This window comes from Papaver somniferum, chromosome 2, assembly GCF_003573695.1.
Source record: "Papaver somniferum cultivar HN1 chromosome 2, ASM357369v1, whole genome shotgun sequence".
In the NCBI taxonomy this organism is placed as follows: Eukaryota; Viridiplantae; Streptophyta; class Magnoliopsida; order Ranunculales; family Papaveraceae; genus Papaver; species Papaver somniferum.
In genome coordinates, this window is record NC_039359.1 from 142,848,131 (window position 1) to 142,867,117 (window position 18,987).

At 37.9% G+C, this 18,987-nt stretch overlaps 1 protein-coding gene across 13 annotated transcripts; it reads left to right on the top strand.

Annotated features, from left to right (window-relative positions):
• Window positions 1-4,556: 4,556 nt before the first annotated feature.
• On the top strand, window positions 4,557-11,127 carry LOC113349327 (F-box/kelch-repeat protein At1g57790-like). Of its 13 annotated transcripts, none has more exons than XM_026593281.1 (6): window positions 4,557-4,775; window positions 4,892-6,335; window positions 6,433-8,290; window positions 8,667-9,551; window positions 9,654-10,375; window positions 10,473-11,127. In XM_026593281.1, exons 2-3 carry the CDS (start codon window positions 5,521-5,523, stop codon window positions 7,664-7,666), a joined length of 2,049 nt encoding a protein of 682 aa, XP_026449066.1. In that variant the 5' UTR covers window positions 4,557-4,775; window positions 4,892-5,520; the 3' UTR covers window positions 7,667-8,290; window positions 8,667-9,551; window positions 9,654-10,375; window positions 10,473-11,127. The 13 variants fall into 13 exon arrangements, with proteins under 13 accessions (XP_026449066.1, XP_026449071.1, XP_026449070.1 ...); XM_026593286.1 differs by having other exon boundaries at window positions 8,667-8,794; window positions 9,343-9,551; window positions 9,654-11,127; XM_026593285.1 differs by having other exon boundaries at window positions 8,667-8,794; window positions 9,366-9,551; window positions 9,654-11,127.
• The last annotated feature ends 7,860 nt before the right edge of the window (window positions 11,128-18,987 follow it).

Below are 18,987 nucleotides of genomic sequence, written 5' to 3' on the forward strand. Positions count from 1 at the left end.
ATATCCCAAGCATATTTAGACTTTGTGAAAGTAGTCACATGATGATGGAGCTCTGGGGTAACGTCATGGATGATAGCATTTAATCCGTCATAATTTTGCTTTGCAGCAATAATCTCGACAGCATCATATTTACCAATATCCTTTGGAATGGTTACATCGCCTTCTGTAAGTTCCGGAGGATCATAGCCATTAACCACATAAACCCATGATTAAAAATAACGCGCTTGAAGAAAGGCACGCATAGCAATTTTCCAACATAAGTAATTTGATCCATCAAAGACTTGTGGTACATTTATAGAGATATCACGTCTGTTCATATTCAGATCGTTACAAACACAAACTTATGAGGTCTTAATGTGTTTGCCTGCTCTGATACCAATTGAAAAAGCGCGGGTCTAACAACCACACCCAATATTTCGTTTGGAAATATAAATAGACAAACTCCAATATACTTTCAAGTGAATCAACTAGACAGTCAGTCTCGATCTAGAGAAAAGTATATCAAAGAGTTTATATCTCTATCTCTTAATTCAATCTGCAATCATAAAATAGGAATTTGCAAGCCCGATTGAATATAAGAGAAATAACTTGAACGGTACCAAAGACCAAAGTTCAAGGATCAATCAATTTCAATCAACAACCAAAGGTTGGATTTACCAATTGATCGATTCAGTGCACAACCTGTGATATTTCAATTATATAACAAAATATAACGCGTAAAAGAAACAACACAGACACCAGAATTTTGTTAACAAGGAAAACTGCAAATACAAAAAAACCCCGGGACCTAGTCCAGCTTTGAACATCACACTGTATTAAGCCGCTATAGACACTAGCCTACTACCAATGAACTTTGCACTGGAATGTAGTTGAGCCCTAATCAATCCCTCACTGATTAAGGTACACTTGCGCTCCTTGCGTCTCCGAACCCCAACATGATTCTATCCACTTGATTCCTTTAGCTGATCTCACCCACAACCAAGAGTTGCTACGACCCAAAGTCGAAGACTTGATAAACAAATTTATTTCACACATAAAAGTATATTGGAGATAAATCTATCTCCCACAGAAATACTTACGAGTTTTGTTCCGTCTTTTGATAAATCAAGGTGAACATGAACCAATTGATATACTAGACTTATATTCCCGAATAACAACCTAGAAATATCACACACCTCACAATAATGTTAATTGATTAACGAAAAAGATATTGTGGAATCACAAACGATGAGACGAAGATGTTTGTGACTACTTTTAATCTTACCTATCAGAGATAAATCTCAAGAAAATCTTAGCAAAGATAATACTCAATCACGATAGTAAAAGTAAGATCAGAACACGCAACTATAGAGAAAATAGTTGGATCTGGCTTCACAATCCCAATGAAGTTTTCAAGTCGTTAACCTACATGGTTTCCTGAAAAACCAAAGGTTAAAGGAGGATTGACTCTAGTCACAACTAGTATCACATAGGAGGCATGGGGATTAGGTTTTCCAGTTGCTAAAGTTCTCCTTAAATAGTTTTCAAATCAGGGTTTGCAATCTTGCCTTGGTAACAAATCATTCAATATTCACCGTTAGATGAAAACCTGATTAGATTCAAGCTAATTAATATCTTTCAACCGTTAGATCGAACTTAGATTTTTATACACAAATGAAATATATCCTCATTTAGGTTTATGTTGCCATACCTAAACATGTACACCATGTTGGATCAACAATAGTTAACCGAGGTTAGATATATGAACACTCTCATATCAACCTTATTCTCTTAACCATAACTAGTTCAAATGACTCAAATGAAACTAATTAAAGAGTTGTTCAATCACTATATTATCATAGAAGTATACAAGAACACAATTGAAGAAAAATCGGTTTGATTCACTCGAATCAATTCATGAACATTATAGACACGGTTTGCAAAAAATGCATTCCTTATTATATAAATGTATGTGTTCATGTCATAACCGATTTTAGAACTTTAACCACTCAAGTATGCAAACAGGTACGCATACTTGAATAGCCGGACCAAGTTTGGTTTTCGCCAGTATGTGAACGGGTACGCATACCTCCAAACGCAGCAGAAAGTTCCGGTCATAAACCTACGCCAGTATGCGTACGGATACGTGCACTTAGGTTCCCAGATTTCTCAAACCAACAGGTACACATACGGGTATGCATACTATAGTTCCCGGACGTGGATCACATATATGCAAGAGTGCACACCATGTTTATAATCCAACGTCGTTTAAGTGTTCTAAACTCTTATTTCAATCATTGAAACTTTCTTAGAGGATGAAAATAGTCATTTTCACACACTATTAACATCAAAGCAATTTTCAAGTTATTGAAATAATCATAACGAGACATTCCAAATCTACACCAAATGATTGTATCACACAAACCATGTGTTACTCGAAAATTTTCACATGATCAACTTTTGACTTTCGTCAAGAATATAAGATGAACTTGGTTGAAGCAAAAGCTTACCAACACATATTTCGATAAATATGTAAGCGAGTTAAACTCAACTGGAAATCTCAAATGTGCATAATCGAAAACTATATAGTAATACGACTTATGTCTCAATATAGGAGATAGAGTAAAAATATATTTTCCAAGTGATAGATGAGTTTTAGTCTCCACATATTTTTTGTTGATGAAGTTCCACAAGATCACCTTACTAGTTCTTCGTCTTCAATTGATGAACGTTGTGAAGTCTAATGCTCAACTACACAATCTATCCTAGTCCGAGACATCACTATAAGTAGACTAGAAATCAAGACTTATAGTTTTGATCACTAACATTGACAAACAAGCTTGAGATAGCAACGCTTGCGAGTTCGACCGAGCAGTGCTCTAACAACTTGTATTTCCTTATGAATACCTTCATGAGAGATTTCTTGAATGTTGTGTTGATTATTGGTAGCTTTGTCTTCTACATTCTCAGAATCCTCAGTGATCCTTAGTCTCTTTCCTAATCTACCAGACATATCTCCATTTTATTCATTAGAAGGATGAACAAGCTTAAAAATGATACCATCTCTGGGAGGGACAAAAGGAGTCTTCTTCACTTATGTTTTCCTTTGAGAGTTTGAAATAGTGACTATCTTTGAACCTTCTTCTATGCACTTTTTCCCTTTTGCATTACTAGCACCAAGAAAATATGGCTTTTTATGAGCTTTAGTAAGAAAAATCAGCAGCTGCGGAGCAAGCACCTTTGTTGTGTTTTATAATGAATCAAGTAGGGCAGATGTTGTGAGGCTGTCTTTTATATAAAAATTTAATCCATCTTGGGTAGCCAGCATCAGTATTTGCAAGAACACCTCTTCTTAGTGGATTGTTGATATCAATTGACACACAAACCTTAATTATTTCTTTGTCAATGGGAATAGCATCCTTAGGATCAATTGCAATTACTTCTCCCATGAGTTTGCCTATTTTTGTGATAGATACATGATTCATATGTTCTGGCAACAATTTCTTGAGTTGAATCCAGAAACATTGTTGGTTCCAGTTAAGATTCTTGTAGATGACTTTAGAATTGTAGCCATGAAGTATGATCATGTTACCATTGATGCTTCATGGTTTGGCTGAACACACCTTGGTTTTGGTTTCTTCATCAAGGAATTTGAAGACCATAATGTTAGTGTCGATTTCCACCGCTTTAACTTCCTCTTCGGGGATAAAATACCAAGTGAATTTGATGTGTTTTTTCACTGCTTTAAAACCCATATTGCCTTCTTCCATGATAATCATGCCAATTAAACAGAATTTAAGTCTTCTATTTGATCAGATTCTTCATCCCATGTTAGCTGATTTGACTCTTCTGGTTCTCCATTTAAATGAAGAGATGCTTTCCTAAACTTTTCATCTAAGTCCATAACTTGGTTGTTTGATTCAGACGCCATGAAGATAAAGAATGAAGGGGAGATTTCTATATGGTGTAGGTTTTCCTGGTAATATTTATTTATAAAAGCTGAGAGTCTTAGGGTTTGGGCTTTCTTCTTCAGAAAAGAGAAAGTTTTCACGGATATTATGGAGGGGATATATTTGATTGAAGGCAGAGGATAATTTAAAAAACAACAACTAGATAAACTGTTATGAAATCACATAAAATATTAAGGAAGTTGTTACCAAATTTCCATCAACTTTTTGAAATTTGAATGACCTAATTTTTCGCCTCTTTTCTTTTTGATTTTTTGATGTAATAGATCTTGGATCGGTGATAACTGAGTTTGCATCTCTCATGAAGATAAATCAATGGAAATACTTTAGCTTCAAAAAGTAGCTTAGCTAGCAGAGCAAATGATATAATCAAACTTCATATACGACAAACACCGTTAGGTAGAAAACACTCTGTAAACACATTCAAAAAAAAAAAAAGGGGGTTAGCAATTCATTCTTTTCGATGAAATGAAAAAATTGGATGATTAAACTCTTTTTAATAATTAAAAAACTGAACAGAGATTCACAAAAGAGGATTTTAGATAAGACAACATCAAATGGTTATGGAAAGTGAGTAATTTTTTTTTTGTCTTCTTTTTCTTGGTTTTGAAACACCAAGTTGGGTTAAGGAGACCCAAACCAACAAAAAAGAAAAGGGAAAAAAACTACAACACAAACAACTACTCTATGTAATAAGTCTTCAATCTATCTTCCTCAAGAATCTGCTTCAACTCAGAGCTAAAATCATTAACGTCCAACTCCAGAAAAGATTGAGAATGATGGATAACTGCTAAAGCATCAACAACGCGATTTGTCTCTCTGTAGAAAGTGAGTAAGTAACAAAGATTTAACAAGATAAATTGAAAAATTTTACTTAGTCACAATCGCCGATTCACAGAGCTCCCAAGATAAAATTTTAAATTGCTCTTAGTTTTGCCCTACAGGACTCAATTCAAGGATATTGACACCACGGTTCCTTTAGCTGTTCTTGATTTCCAAGCTTTAAGGAAACGGAAGAAAAAGGGCTTGTCAGCAGAAGATCGCCGGCCGCTACCCATTACACCGTCGGACATCTTAAAACGGTAACAGGCCCCACCACACTACGTGGCCCTGGAAATAAAAGCTACCAGCCTACCTCCTTATTCTTATCGAACACTTGAGCTGCCATCTTCTACGCTGGAAACAATTTCCAAAACATGGAGAAGCAATTTGCATCAGAATCAGCATCAGCTGAGAGAAGTGAAAGACAACATCCACCGATTCCAAAGGCAGCACCTTGGCTTGTTTTTCCACATGGGAAAGGTAGGAAATTTCAGCGTTTCTATAATCCTTGTGAACCTAATAACAGAAATTGCATCAAGTCCATACATGAGATGCGAGGAAAAGCTTATTTTCATAAATCTTGTCATCAAGGATGGCTAATTGTTATTGTTAATGTTGATAATGCTGATCAGTATTCGAATCCCAACTCAAATTTAGATAATTGTTTCTTGTGGAATCCTGTATCATCCCAAACGATTCAGTTACCTAAGCTCGAAGGTCGGTCTTTCAGTACCGAATCAAAAAAATACTTATGTTCGACTTGGTATTATCCTCACCACCTACTTGTAATCCTGACAATGAAGACAGTTGCACGCTATTCCTCATTTTTAGAGGTATGAATGATGATGATGATGAAGTTAGTCATGATAAGCACATTCTGGTATTTTGTCGACCTGGGGACGAACAATGGAGAACAATGGAATTGAATGGCCAGTCTGACCTCGAAGGCGATTTTTCCAAATTCATTGATTCCTTGCTTTGCTTTCAAGGTAAATTATTCGCATTCGCTGCTGCTGAGAATTGGGTTATGGAGATCGAAATACAAAATCTATGGCATCATGTAGTATTTGATAAAGAAACCCAATTTCTTAGAAAATTCAAGATAGAGGTACCTCATTTCCCAATAATAGGAGGAGGTGAGGAGTTGGAGTTCGGTCGTTACATGGAAGATTGGATTGAATCTGGAAATGATATCTTTAAAGTTGTTTTAAATTGCAGCCCAAGAGGTTATAGAAAAGTTGCCTCGACACAAATATTCAAGTTGGATTTCTCATCAATGACTTGGGTTTTGTTGAAGTCTTTGGATGATCATGTTCTCTTTTTGTGCACAAACATGGACACGTTAGGCTTAACCTCTAGAAAGTGTTATTCAACTTCCAGTGCGTATTGCTCAGCAGATGATATGGGTCTTGAAAGGGGTTGCTTGTTTTATACATTACCCAAAGATCAAACCTTGTATACATTTGAACCAGAAGACAATGCTACCACAGTTACCATGCCGTGTTTGAAGCTTCCAACGCCATGGTTTCTACCTACTTGGGTAATGATGCCCACCACAGTGAACATGTAAATATAGCATCAGTGAAACCACAACTACTACACTTAGTTTACGGTGCATTCTTATCCGTTAGCTTTTCTAATTATGGATTTTTTGTGTTGGCAGGCAAGTTGCTGGAAGAAGGAGAAGAATAACAGATCTTCTTGTGATCCAAGATACGACAGAAACCAGCATAGAGGAGGAGAAGATTGGCAAGGTAAATTATAGCAGCGGAGAATTAGAAGCATTAAAAAAGTGGGATTTTCTTGATGATTATGACAGTACAGAGGAGATAACGAGATTTCTCCATCCTGTTGATTGCATTCATTTTCGTGTAGCCTGTAAACGAAATTCTATTTTTCTCCCCGGATTGAACCAAATATCGGCTTCTACAAGGACCACAGCAACTACATATTTATCTCCATGGCTGATTTCTATCTTTGAAGATAATGAAGAGACCATCTGCAATATTGTAGACCCGATGCATAATAATGAAAAGTACCTCATGAAACTATCCAATCATTTGCTTGTTGGTGCTAGAATTCGTTATTCAAAAGATGGGTGGCTTCCATTGTCCAACGGGAAAAAAACTGTATTCTGCTACAATCCCTTCACAAGAGCAATGATCTGTCTTCCAGATGTACCTGATCATTATGCACTTGGTGGAATGTCATTCTCGTCGATACCTACTTCTCGCGATTGTGTGGTGATTGCCATCTCCAATTGGTGGGAAATAGGAGGTGACAATGAGATATCTTTCTTGGTCACTGAACCGGCGAAGAGTGCTACTGGTTGGACTGTTCATAAATTTGATTATGAAGATGGCTCCACTGTGAACAATATTATGGTGTGTATGTACAACTTTATGCCGTGTATTAACAGCCCGGTATTCTATAAAGGAGCTTTCTACTGCTTAGATTATAATGGAATATTAGGAGTTTTTAATATGAAGGGTGATTCCAGTTGGAAAGTACTGTCGAAGTCCTTGAAACAATTCAGTGGTTTTTATCCTAGTTATCTGGTGGAGTGTAATGAAAAGCTTTTACTAGTGCATTTGGGACAGAGTGGAAAATCGGTTAATATATATAGATTGGATGATTCGGAGGGATGGGTTAAACTGAATAGTTTTGGAAAACATGCGTTGTTCATCAGCTATACATCCAGTTTTTCAGCAGTCGCTCCACGTAGTTGCATGGAGAACAATATCTACTTCCCTAGATTAAAAGGCGAAAGACTTTTATACTATTCTCTCGATACATGCAGGTATCGTTTTGTAGGGGATAATCAACATTCTTCACAAGATTTTCATAATACGAAGGAAAGATCAAACTGCACTTGGATTGAGCCTAGATGGTCTTAGGCAAGTCCTAATCAAGAGCCTGAACTATGGTGGAACCAGGCTGCCACTTAGCAGCTAAAAGCCAGTAGTAGTTGCCTCTCGTAACTTCTGGTACAAAAGTGTATACTAGGCTTATGTATATATGGTGGAACCAGGCTGCCACTTAATTGCTTTGGGGTAAATTTCTAGGGTCTCACTGTACTATATAGAACAGGTGCTTAAATTTCTCTTTAATGTATTTAAATTTTATCTTATGCATTGATATTGTTGTAAATTATACTGGGTCTTGGTGATATCAGTCTAATGGTTTGAATTTGTTTTGCAATGACAATGTGGTCAACATTCTTTAAGTACATGCACTGTGGTCCACTGACTAAGGAGGGGCTGAAGGAAGAGCACTGGCTCTGCTTTGAACATCCCAGTTTGATTCATTCTAACATCCGTTTTTGTTCTGGAATGACAGTATGTTTAATCTTGTTAATGGTTTTAGCATCATCTTTCTTCTTCTATTAATGTATGATGTATTTCAGTTAGCCCCTCAGTATATAACCAGTTGGAGTGCTGGTCTTTGGGTTAGCACATTATTCATATTTGGAGTTCGAACTCATGGCAGACGAACTTCTGATGAGTAACACTAAGATCCAGGTTAGTTATGGCATTACTTGTTGCTTAAGCATTTTGCGCTTCCTTGTAGTTTCTACTCCAAGCTGGTGATATGATTTGCCACTTTCTGCCACCTCACTGTAGTTTCTTCATTTAAGTTTCCTCATCCCGAATCTTAGTATTCCAAACTTTTTGATAGTATAAAAAATATCCATTAATGTACAAAAGTATCCATTGAAAGAGATATCTTCGGAGATATCCCACCTGAATGTTGTTACTCATAAACACATCTCCTTGGTTTAGTTTTCGTTTCCGCCATTGTAGCCATGATTCTGACATTCTCACATCTTTCATAAATATTTCACTGTTACAATTTGTTAATCAGAAATCAACTTATGTTGCTAATCAATTTTTTTAGGTTTTTGGTGCTCTGCACATGTCTGTAAAAGTGCTCCTGGTATCGAAATAAGAATTGCTCATTTATGGTGGTGGAGATGCATCGTTGCAACATCTTTTCTCGAGGCTAGCAACTTGCTTGTTCTCAGGGTATGACTCTGCGCATTATTAACCATTTCATCTTGAATCCTTGCTGTTTGTACTGTTTCTGACGTGCTAAACCGTATCTCCCCGAACTCTTCTGATACACTCCAATGCAAATCTGGTAGTTCATGGACAAGGTTGACTAAATTTTACTGGACTATGAGATCCGATTGAAGCACAATGCTGTCTCTCTTTAATCATTTCTTCTTATGGGCGATCAATTATTCAGTATTCACCAGATCGTTTTTATAATTTCAAACATAAAGTAAATGGAAGTACAGAACCTATCAATTTAGAGCTATATCAAGTAGGAAGATACAATTAACTGTAACAACCATGTTGATTTTCCTTATTGCCATTTTGTGCCATATCTCGTGACCAACTCATATCCTTGTTAGTTGTCGTGCGTCTAGAAGTTTTCCTATTGTTGTTGTTCCATTCCCGTCCTTTCTTATATTTTCTACATCACTGTAGTTCTATGGGGCTGTGAATTTGGTACATCACTATAGTTTTATATTTTGTACATCACAATTACAAACTGAGAGATTGTGTAGTGGTGGATTATTATGTTGGACAGGGCCTTGTTTTCCTTTGCAAGGACCCATGAGAATCTTCACAACATCTTTCACAGACACGTGATTACCGTAAAAGGATACATATTTGAACCAGAAGACAATGGTACTACCAATATCATGCCGTGTTTGAAGCTTCCAACTCCATGGTTTCTGCCCACTTGGATCATGATGCCAACAACAGTGGACAGGTAAATACAGCATTAATGCAGCCACAACTACATTATGATGGTTATGATATATTCATCTGTTAGCTTTTCTAATAATGGATTTATTTTTATTCTTGTTGGCAGGCAGGTTCCTGGAGGAAAGAGAAGAATAACAGACCTTCTAGTAAGTCAAGATACAACTGTAACATTAGTGGAGGAGAACATGAGCAGGTTAAATATTAGTGGAGGAGAGTTAGCAGCGCTAAAACAGTGGGATTTTCTTAATGATTGTGACAGTACAGAGGAGATAGCGAGCTTTCTCCATCCAGTGGATTACGTTCATTTTCGTGTAGCCTGTAAACAAATTTCTGTAGTTCTCCCTGCATTGAATCGATTATCAGCTTCTACGAGGACCACAACAACTACATATTTATCTCCATGGCTGATTTCCATCTTTGAAGATGATGAAGAGACCATCTGCAGTGTCGTAGACCCGATGCATGATAATGACAAGTATCTTATGAAACTATCTGATCAATTGCTTGTAGGTGCTACCATTCATTTTTCAAAAGATGGATGGCTTCTGGTGTCTAACGGGAAAAAAACTGTATTCTTCTACAATCCCTTTACAAGAGCAATGATCTGTCTTCCAGATGTACCTGATGATTATGCACTTAGTGGAATGTCATTCTCGTCGGTGCCAACTTCTCGGGACTGTGTGGTGATTGCCATCTCCAATTGGTCGGCATTAGGAGGTGACATTGAAATATCTTTCTTGGTCACTGAACCGGGAAAGAGTGCAACTGGTTGGACTATTCATACGTTCGACTATGGAGAAGTCTCCACCGAGGACAACATTATGACGTGTATGTATAACTTTATGCAGTGTATTAACAACCCGGTATTCTATAACGGAGCTTTCTACTGCTTAGATTATAATGGAATGTTAGGAGTTTTTAACAGAGAAGGTTATGCCAGTTGGAAAATACTTTCGAAGTCGTTGAAACAATTCAGTGGTTTTAATCCAAGTTATTTGGTGGAGTGTGATGAAAAGCTACTACTAGTGAATTTAGGCCAGAATGGAAAGTCAGTAGATGTTTATACGTTGGATGGATTCGGAGATGGTCTGGCTAAAACTGGACAGTTTGGGAAAGCATGCGTTGTCAGCTATACATCCAGTTTTTCAGCAGTTGCTCCACGTAGTTGCATGGAGAACAAAATCTACTTCTCTAGATTACAAGACGAAAAGATTTTATACTATTCTCTTGATACATGCAGGTACCACTTTGTAGGGGGTAATCAACATTCCACACAAGATTTCCATAAAACGAAGGAAAGGTCAAACTGCACTTGGATTGAGCCTAGATGGGATTTGGCAAACTCTAATCAAGAGCCTGACAGTACCAGTTATTTGTCTCTCATAACTTCTGGTACAAAAGTGTATAAGTAGTACTGGCTTATGTAGAGCTAGGTATTGAGGTCTTGCCACTTACTTTGGGGTGAATTTCTTAGCTAGCATTTCTTTGTATCTGATTCAGGTTCTTATTTTTCTCCGTTGAGCTGGGCATCGACTTCGTACCTGAAATACCAAGGTAAAAACTCTTCTTATGTTGGTTCCTGTGTGTTTCTTCATATATATTCTTGAGCCTAGCCGGTCTGACAATGGATCAGAACCTCTACATTATAACTTCTGAAAGCCGGCCTTGAAGTCTTATTTTCTACGATGATCATTTTCAAATGAAATTCACTTCGCTATTAGGCAAAACATAAACATCATATCATCAATCTGGATCGATACATAGCAAAAGCAAAGCAACTACGCAATATAAGACAAGAAGTTCGAGATTTTCATAAATGCCAAGAACAATCGTTTTAGAGTATGGGATCGAGCCGTGGGTCCAGTAGTTTTGGCAACGCCCCACTCGTGGATCAAGAATGAAAACGCTGGTATGTCATACTCATACATGAGTAACATGACCTTATTTTTGTTGTATGATAAATCACAGGTGCCGTATAATTTGTGAAGTCGGAAATAACGCACACCGACACAACACACTAGGTCCGATAGAAGTATAATGGAGCTAACAGTGAGAAACTATGTCTTCGTTTTGGGCTTTCAAGTAGACGCCGCAAGGGGTCATTTGAGAGATAACGCATAACGAACCATTACCACATATATGATCCCCACTGGGAGACCTTTTACTCCGAAACTACTAGTCTTACAAAATATTCATTTTAGCTGTTTGTGACTCACTGATTATCCGGCTAATTCATAATTAGGCTAGATTTCGAGTTTGACTGTGGTATTTTCCTCTTGGGTCGTTCAAGTTCGGGTCCACAAAATTTCTTAGTGTAGCACGGATGGGGTGAAAGCAAACTAGTTGCTAGGATAAGAAAAGAGTTTAAGTTTGGTCATAAACTTAATAAAATTTGATTCTAGGATCAAGACTTTAGGGTTTGATAATTGATAATAATATTGATAATTGATATCAAAACTAGTCGTAGAACACCTAAGGTAACCAACTTTGTGGTACAAAAAATCCAGTCATATTATTTTTAATAAATTAAAACAATTTCATTAAAAAGTGATACAAAAACCCCAAATCAAATAATAATGAGTGAATATAATTTTTATTACTTTCAAAAAAAAAACCAAATACACCATTTTTATCTTTTCTTCTTCTTCTTCTTCTTCTTCTTCTTCTTCTTCTTCTTCTTCTTTCTTTCGTCTTCTTCTCCCCACCACCATCACCACGAGCAGCAACAAATATTTCCACGAACACCAGCAACAACACCTCCATCACCACCAGTAGCAACACCTCCGTCTCCTCCACGAACGCCTCGTTCTATTTTTCTTCTACTTTTATGTTCAGATCTATCGCCAACAGTAGCTTCGCCACCATCAAACCAGTCGCTATGTCCAGATCCGCCACCAACAACACTTCTGCGTCCTTCATTAACAAGATCATCACCTTCTTCTCTTTCTACGTCCTGATTTTTCATCAACAACACCACCTCCTCTTACTTTTGTTTTTTCCCACCACTAGATATCAGATCCTCCACCAACACTACTTCTTCCTCCTCCTTCTATCATCTAAAACCACCACCAATACATTCAAATCGGCCACCAACAACAACGCCTCCTCCTTTTATAATCTACAATCAACACCAGTACTTGCAGATCCGCTCCCAACAGCACCTCCGCCTCCTCATTCAATCCTCTAAAATCAACACCATCCCACCACCTTTTGATGTTTCATCACCAGCAAATGATGATACATCTTCATCGTCGAAATCAACATTAACTGTGTTGGGGAAATGACAGATTTATGGTGAAACCAAAATTGGTTTCATCAAATTCTGACAGTTGCTGAAAACAGTAAATTTATGATGAAACCAAATTTGGTTTCATCATAAACTTGCTTATTTTCTATCATGAAACCAAAGATTTTAATGATGAAACCAAATTTTGGTTTCACCTGATATTTTCCTAGTTTATTCGCCTGACTTGGAAGTCGGCGGGTTTGGTTTCATCATTGAAGTTGTGTTGGTGAAATGACAATATGTGGAAAAATGACGAAACCTAATTAGGTTTCATCGTATTTTTTTTTTTATTTTGTTGAATATTGATCTCTATGAAACCAATTTTTGATGGTGAGATACAGGCGGATTGTTTTTTGTTGAAACTAGTTTTAGTTGAGGAGGTAATGGCAGTGGTGGTTGTAGCGGCGATGGGGGTGGTGCAGTTGAAGGTGGTGGTAGGTTTCATCTTATTGTGTTTCATTTTTTCTTTTTTTCCTTCTCCTTTCTTTTATGATGAAACCAAATTTTGGTTTCATCATTTTTTTTTGTTTGGTTTCATTATTTTTTTCTTCATATTTTGTCGAATACTAATCAATGAAACTCATTTTTTGTGGAGGTGGCGGCTGATTGGTGGTGGTGGTGGTGGCCGACGATAATGGTGGTGTTGCTCGGCGGTGGTGGTGGTCGTCGTAGGCGGTGGTTTGTGGTGGTGGTCGGCGGTGGTGGTCATCATCGGCGGTGGTCTGTGGTGGTGGTCGGCGGTGGCGCGGTGGTGGTGGTGGATGGAGGCGGAGACGGTGGTTGATGGCGGTGGTGGTCGACGGCAACCAGTGGTGGTGGTCGGCGGCGGATGGTGGTCGGTGGTGTTGCTAGTTGCTAGTGGTGGGTTGTTGTTGTTGGTGATAATATAATAAAAATTAAAAGTGGGGTTGATTTTTGTTTTTGTTGGGGTGATTTAAACTAGAAGGGTAATATACACAGTTTATGTTAAATGGGGTTTTTGTGAACATTTTGTTTTGTTGGAGTTTTTGTCCATAAATAGTGACACCTTTGGGGTTATAACTCGTGGCCCGTAATTGATATTGATAAAAGATTATATTCTCTAAACAAGAAGGCATAGCCTTTATATAGGTTCTATAAGAACCGACTAAAACAAAGAAAAGGGAATTCTACCTAAACTAGGAAAGCAAAGGACTTGCATAGCAAGTAAACTAAAATGGACGTAAGGGATCAATAGTCATTGTTGATACAAACGAAAAGGGATCAACTATAATAGTTGACACGTTATAGGAAGATGTCCTACATCAGTTGTCCCCCCTTCTTGAAATAAACTCGTCCTCGAGTTAGCTAATAAAAAGAACTTGATTCTCTCCATATATTGCTTTAGGCCTTGAGTTGTATCACAGGAAATGAGTTCTTTTCCTCCATGGAAGTTGTAGATTCCACGTTTAACGGCTTACCACGATCAAACACAAAACTCGTAGCTCTAGAGATCATAAATGATAGACACATTTTTGTGTCTAATTTGTCTCGATTCTATATATTGATAGTTCTCATTCTTGTATTTATTTTGGTATTTTATCTCTTTGTAGGTGTTTTTGGAGAAATAAGCATTTGCGGCGAAATTGGCTCAAAACGTGGTATTTGAACCTCCGTAGCAGTCGTACCAGTGACATCCCAGAAATACCCCGGAGGAACTCCGAGAAAAGTGTTGAAAACATCCCAGAAAAATTACTAAACGCACCCAAGGGACAAGTGTTATAGGACTCCAGAAGCGGATAAGGGGTAACCTTTCCCCTTCACGTTCAAAAACTGAAATTGGCGGGAAAAAATTGCAGCGACGAGCGAAACTTGGTTTGAATTTCTCGGCTGTTTTAGAGAGATTCAATCGCTGGAATTTGTTGGGTTGGACGTGATTAAGCATAACAGGCTTGGTATGGGCGCTGGAATGGATTGAATTGGGCTAGAAATCCACTTGGAGCAAAATAGAGGTGGAGTTATACACGGGACCCTATTGAGATTATTTTTAGAAGTTCTAGAGAGACTAAAGACCTAAAAATCTTTCAAAAGATACATATCTATCTAAGGAAGTGTTTGAGACAATCGGGAAAGCTCAGAAACGCGTGGAACGATTTAGAGAAAAGATTATTGCCGTAACTGCCAAGAAAAGAAAGAAGAGATTTCGAGAAGATTTTGGAGAGATTTAATCGTCCTTTTTGATATAAATAGATTGGTTGGGTCATATAGAAGGGGTGTCGAAAGTTTGGGAACCTAAGGAGATCCATAAAAGAAGAAATCAGAGTTTGGTGGAATCATGAGTCTCAGTCTCTCTCGACATTGTGACAAACCTTTTGTATATAAATTTTCTATTTTTATTTTAAGTCTAGAACCCAATCTTATCAAGTCCGAGTTGAACGAACTTTACTACACTTTCAAAACTACATCAATTTTTGGCGCCGCCGACGCGGATTTGTATTAGGTTTTAGATTTATTTTATTTCTTTTAGAATTTTTGTTCTCTTTTACACCTTTGGTATTTTTTGATTCTTTTCAGATTTCGAGCGAAGCTACAAAGAAAGAAAAAGTGCTATAAAAGGAAAGCATCGCCAAAGAAGGAAAGAAAAGAGGAATCCGAAAGGAGTGAAGAAGAAGATTTTGTGTATAGTTATTTTGGTTTATTTTTAGAAACTATAAATAAGGTTTTATTTTTTGTAATTTTTCTATTTATTTTTGGACACTTTTTGGACTTTATTTTTGGACTGGGACATTATTATTTTTAAACCCTACAGAAGGGTTGGTTTAAATAAAAACTGTCTGCAGAGAAGGGCGGTGATTACGATATCGCCTCGGCCCCTCGGGTTCGTACATGACATAGGAGTCGTGGCACGAGTCGACTTCAGCGGTTCTTCGCCCGTCTGGTATGGGAGGTAAGTTTTTCGAAACACCCGCGAATCCCCTGTCAGCGGGTTTACTGTATTCCTTCATTTGCATATATGCCGAGGACTTGAAAACGGCTGCTTTAATTTCCTAGTAAAGGGCAAGGACTGGCCATACAAGATAAGGGTTCGGATTTCATCACCGTTCTCTTCTTGCCCGCCTTAGGAAAACAAAACCAAACGTGAACCTAAGCCTAAAATTTTGACTAGAACGAGACCTATAGGGTAACGAGCTTAATAGGAAAGTCGTTCGAAAAATATTGGTTACTCTTTTGAGCATACTTCGAAGTTCATGATGGTTTCTGTGAGTTGAATGCGTGACTGCGCCGCCTTGTAACCGGTGAGGCCTTGGGTATCAAAGCTCCACTGAGCTTCCCTCGCCTCGATTCAACTTACTTTGACTCGGATTGATTCCAGAGGGGTTTGCTCAGATTGTAACGAGTTCCTTTTCGAAAGAATAAAAGCTGGTCTAGAAACAATCTAAGTGGAACCATCATGCTTTTTGTTTGCTAGAAAATTAGGTTTGATTTGGTTGAGTCATCCTTGTTTTGTGATTGCATAGAATCCCAAATATCCCGATAGTGCCAGCAATGGCAACTTTGAAAGCTTTGTTGAACCCAACTAGGACTACTCGTCCTTCTTGTATCAGGTTAGCCGAAACTGAAGCAAATTATGAACTTAGGCCTGGGACCCTACAGATGCTCCCAATCTTTTTAGGGAAAGAAAATGAAAACCCATACTTCCATGTTAGGGATTTTGAGGAAATTTGTAGTACCCTAAAGATTAGAGACCTTGATGATGATGCTTTGAAACTTAGGTTATTTCCTTTTTCCCTGAAAGATAAAGCCAAATCGTGGCTATATAGTTTGGCTTCCGGTTCAATAGAAACATATGAACAACTTACATCTGCCTTTTCGAAAAAGTTTTTCCCTAGGCACAAAACATCGTCTATTAGGACGCAAATCTGCACATTTTCTCAACAGGAGGGAGAATCGTTATATAGGTATTTGGAAAGGTTCAATGACTTATTAGCCCAATGTCCTCATCATGGTTTGGAAAAGGTTAGGCTAGTTCAAATCCTTTATGAGGGTTTAGATTATTCGACAACAACCATGGTTGAGTCTCTATGCACTGGTGGTTTTGAAAACCAAACTGTTGATGCGGCGATGGAATTTTTGAATGAAATCGCCGAAAAGACCCAACAATGGGAATATTGTAGGGAACCCAAGAGAACAATTCTTCTAGGTAGAGGAAACGTTAATAGGGTAGAAGGAGGCTATGAATCAAATGACAAAATTGCTGCTATAGCAAAAAGGTTAGAAGCTTTAGAATTGGGTCACACTAGTGGTAGAGTAGAGCCTTTTTGGGAATGCCAGAATAATAAAGAGCAAGCCAATGCTCTCTATAATAACACTAGGTTTGATAACCGTCAGAAGTTTGACCCATATTCAGAAACCTATAATCCTGGTTGGAGAAACCATCCGAACCTTTCATGGTATAAGGACCAAGGTCAGTTTAGTAATTCTAATGTTCCCCCAGGTTTTGGCTATACTAAGAATACTTCAGGATCAACTCAGTTTCAGAATCAGTCTGATAAGAAAATCTTAAGTCTAGAGGAAACTCTCACCTCGTTTATTCAAAATACTGAAAATATGCGTCAATTGCTTTCACAAAGCATAGAAGCTAGTAATAGGATAGGACAAGAACATAGTCAGGCCATTTCTGAATTGAAAGACCAGGTTAGTCTGATCAATGAGTCTCTAAGAGAAAAAGGTAAGTTCCCTAGTCAACCGATAACCAACCCTAGAGGAGTTAATGAAGTAGGTGCAAAACCATTTAATCAAGTGAATTCTATCACAACCCTTAGGAGTGGTGAAACGGTAGACAATAAGGTAGCCATGCCTAATAGTGTACATACTGTAGATCCACCTTCTAGTTCCCAAGATGAGCCCCAGAAGGAGCCACTAACTGAAGAAACCGATAAAATTTCTAGTGATGTCAATGTGGTTCCCGACAGGTCTCATTTTGTACCCAAAGCCCCATATCCACAGTTGTTATCTCCAACAAAGAGAGAGTCGAATTTCAACGAAATACTAGAGATATTTAAGCAGGTAAACATTAACATCCCTTTATTAGAAGCAATTAGGAAAATTCCTGCTTATGCCAAGTTCCTTAGGGACCTTTGTACACGAAAGCGTAAGCTTAATGTCCATAAGAAAGCCTTTTTAGCTGGTCAGGTAAGTTCAATCCTTCTGAACCAAACATCCCTAAGTATAAAGACCCTGTATGCCCCACCATATCTTGTGTGATCGGTAATTATTCAGTAGATAAGGCATTGCTTGACTTAGGAGCTAGTGTGAACTTACTCCCTTATCATGTATACAACCAGCTAGGTCTTGGTAAGTTGAAACCGACTAAAATGACATTGCAATTAGCTGATAGGTCTGTCAAAATACCTCGTGGTGTCATAGAGGATGTTCTGATTGAGGTTGATAAATTTATTTATCCAGTGGATTTCGTTGTTCTAGATACTCAGCCTGTTCAGGATCCTAGTGCTCAAATACCGGTGATTTTAGGTCTCCCATTTTAATCCACAGCTAACGCTGTCATCAACTGTAGGACCGGACTTATGAACATATCCTTTGGTAATATGACCACTGAACTAAATGTCTTTAATGTTAATAGACAACCTTCCAATGATTTAGAAGAAGTGAATATGATTAGCACTTTAGTTCAGGATCTAACTCAGGATAATAGGGACGACACTTTATTTGGTGATTCCTTAGATGAACTTGATGAGGAAATTCTCTTAAGTCATTTAGGTGACCAAACTTTTGAACTAGAAGAAGCTCTTGAGTAATTTAAAGACTCTACGGACCCTGATATTCGAGCCATAGTACTAGGCCTTACGGAGAGTAGTGTTGACCCTAAGTTTGGGGGTAATGAACTAGAAGAAGCTCTTGAGTATTTTAAAGACTCTGAGGATCCAGAAATTCAAGCAATAGTTAGTGGTTTGTCCGAGAATACTGACTACCCTAAGTTTGGGGGTAGTAATGGTCAATTATCTCCATTAGAAGTCCCTAACTTGGGATTCGAGCCTAGTGTACATGAGGTATTACTTGAGTCACTTACGACTCCGCAACCGGATCCTCCTGATATTGTCCAGGAGGAAATTCTAAAGACTTGTTGTTCGAAGGAGTCAATTTTTCAAGACACTCATATGAAGCCCAAATGGGCACA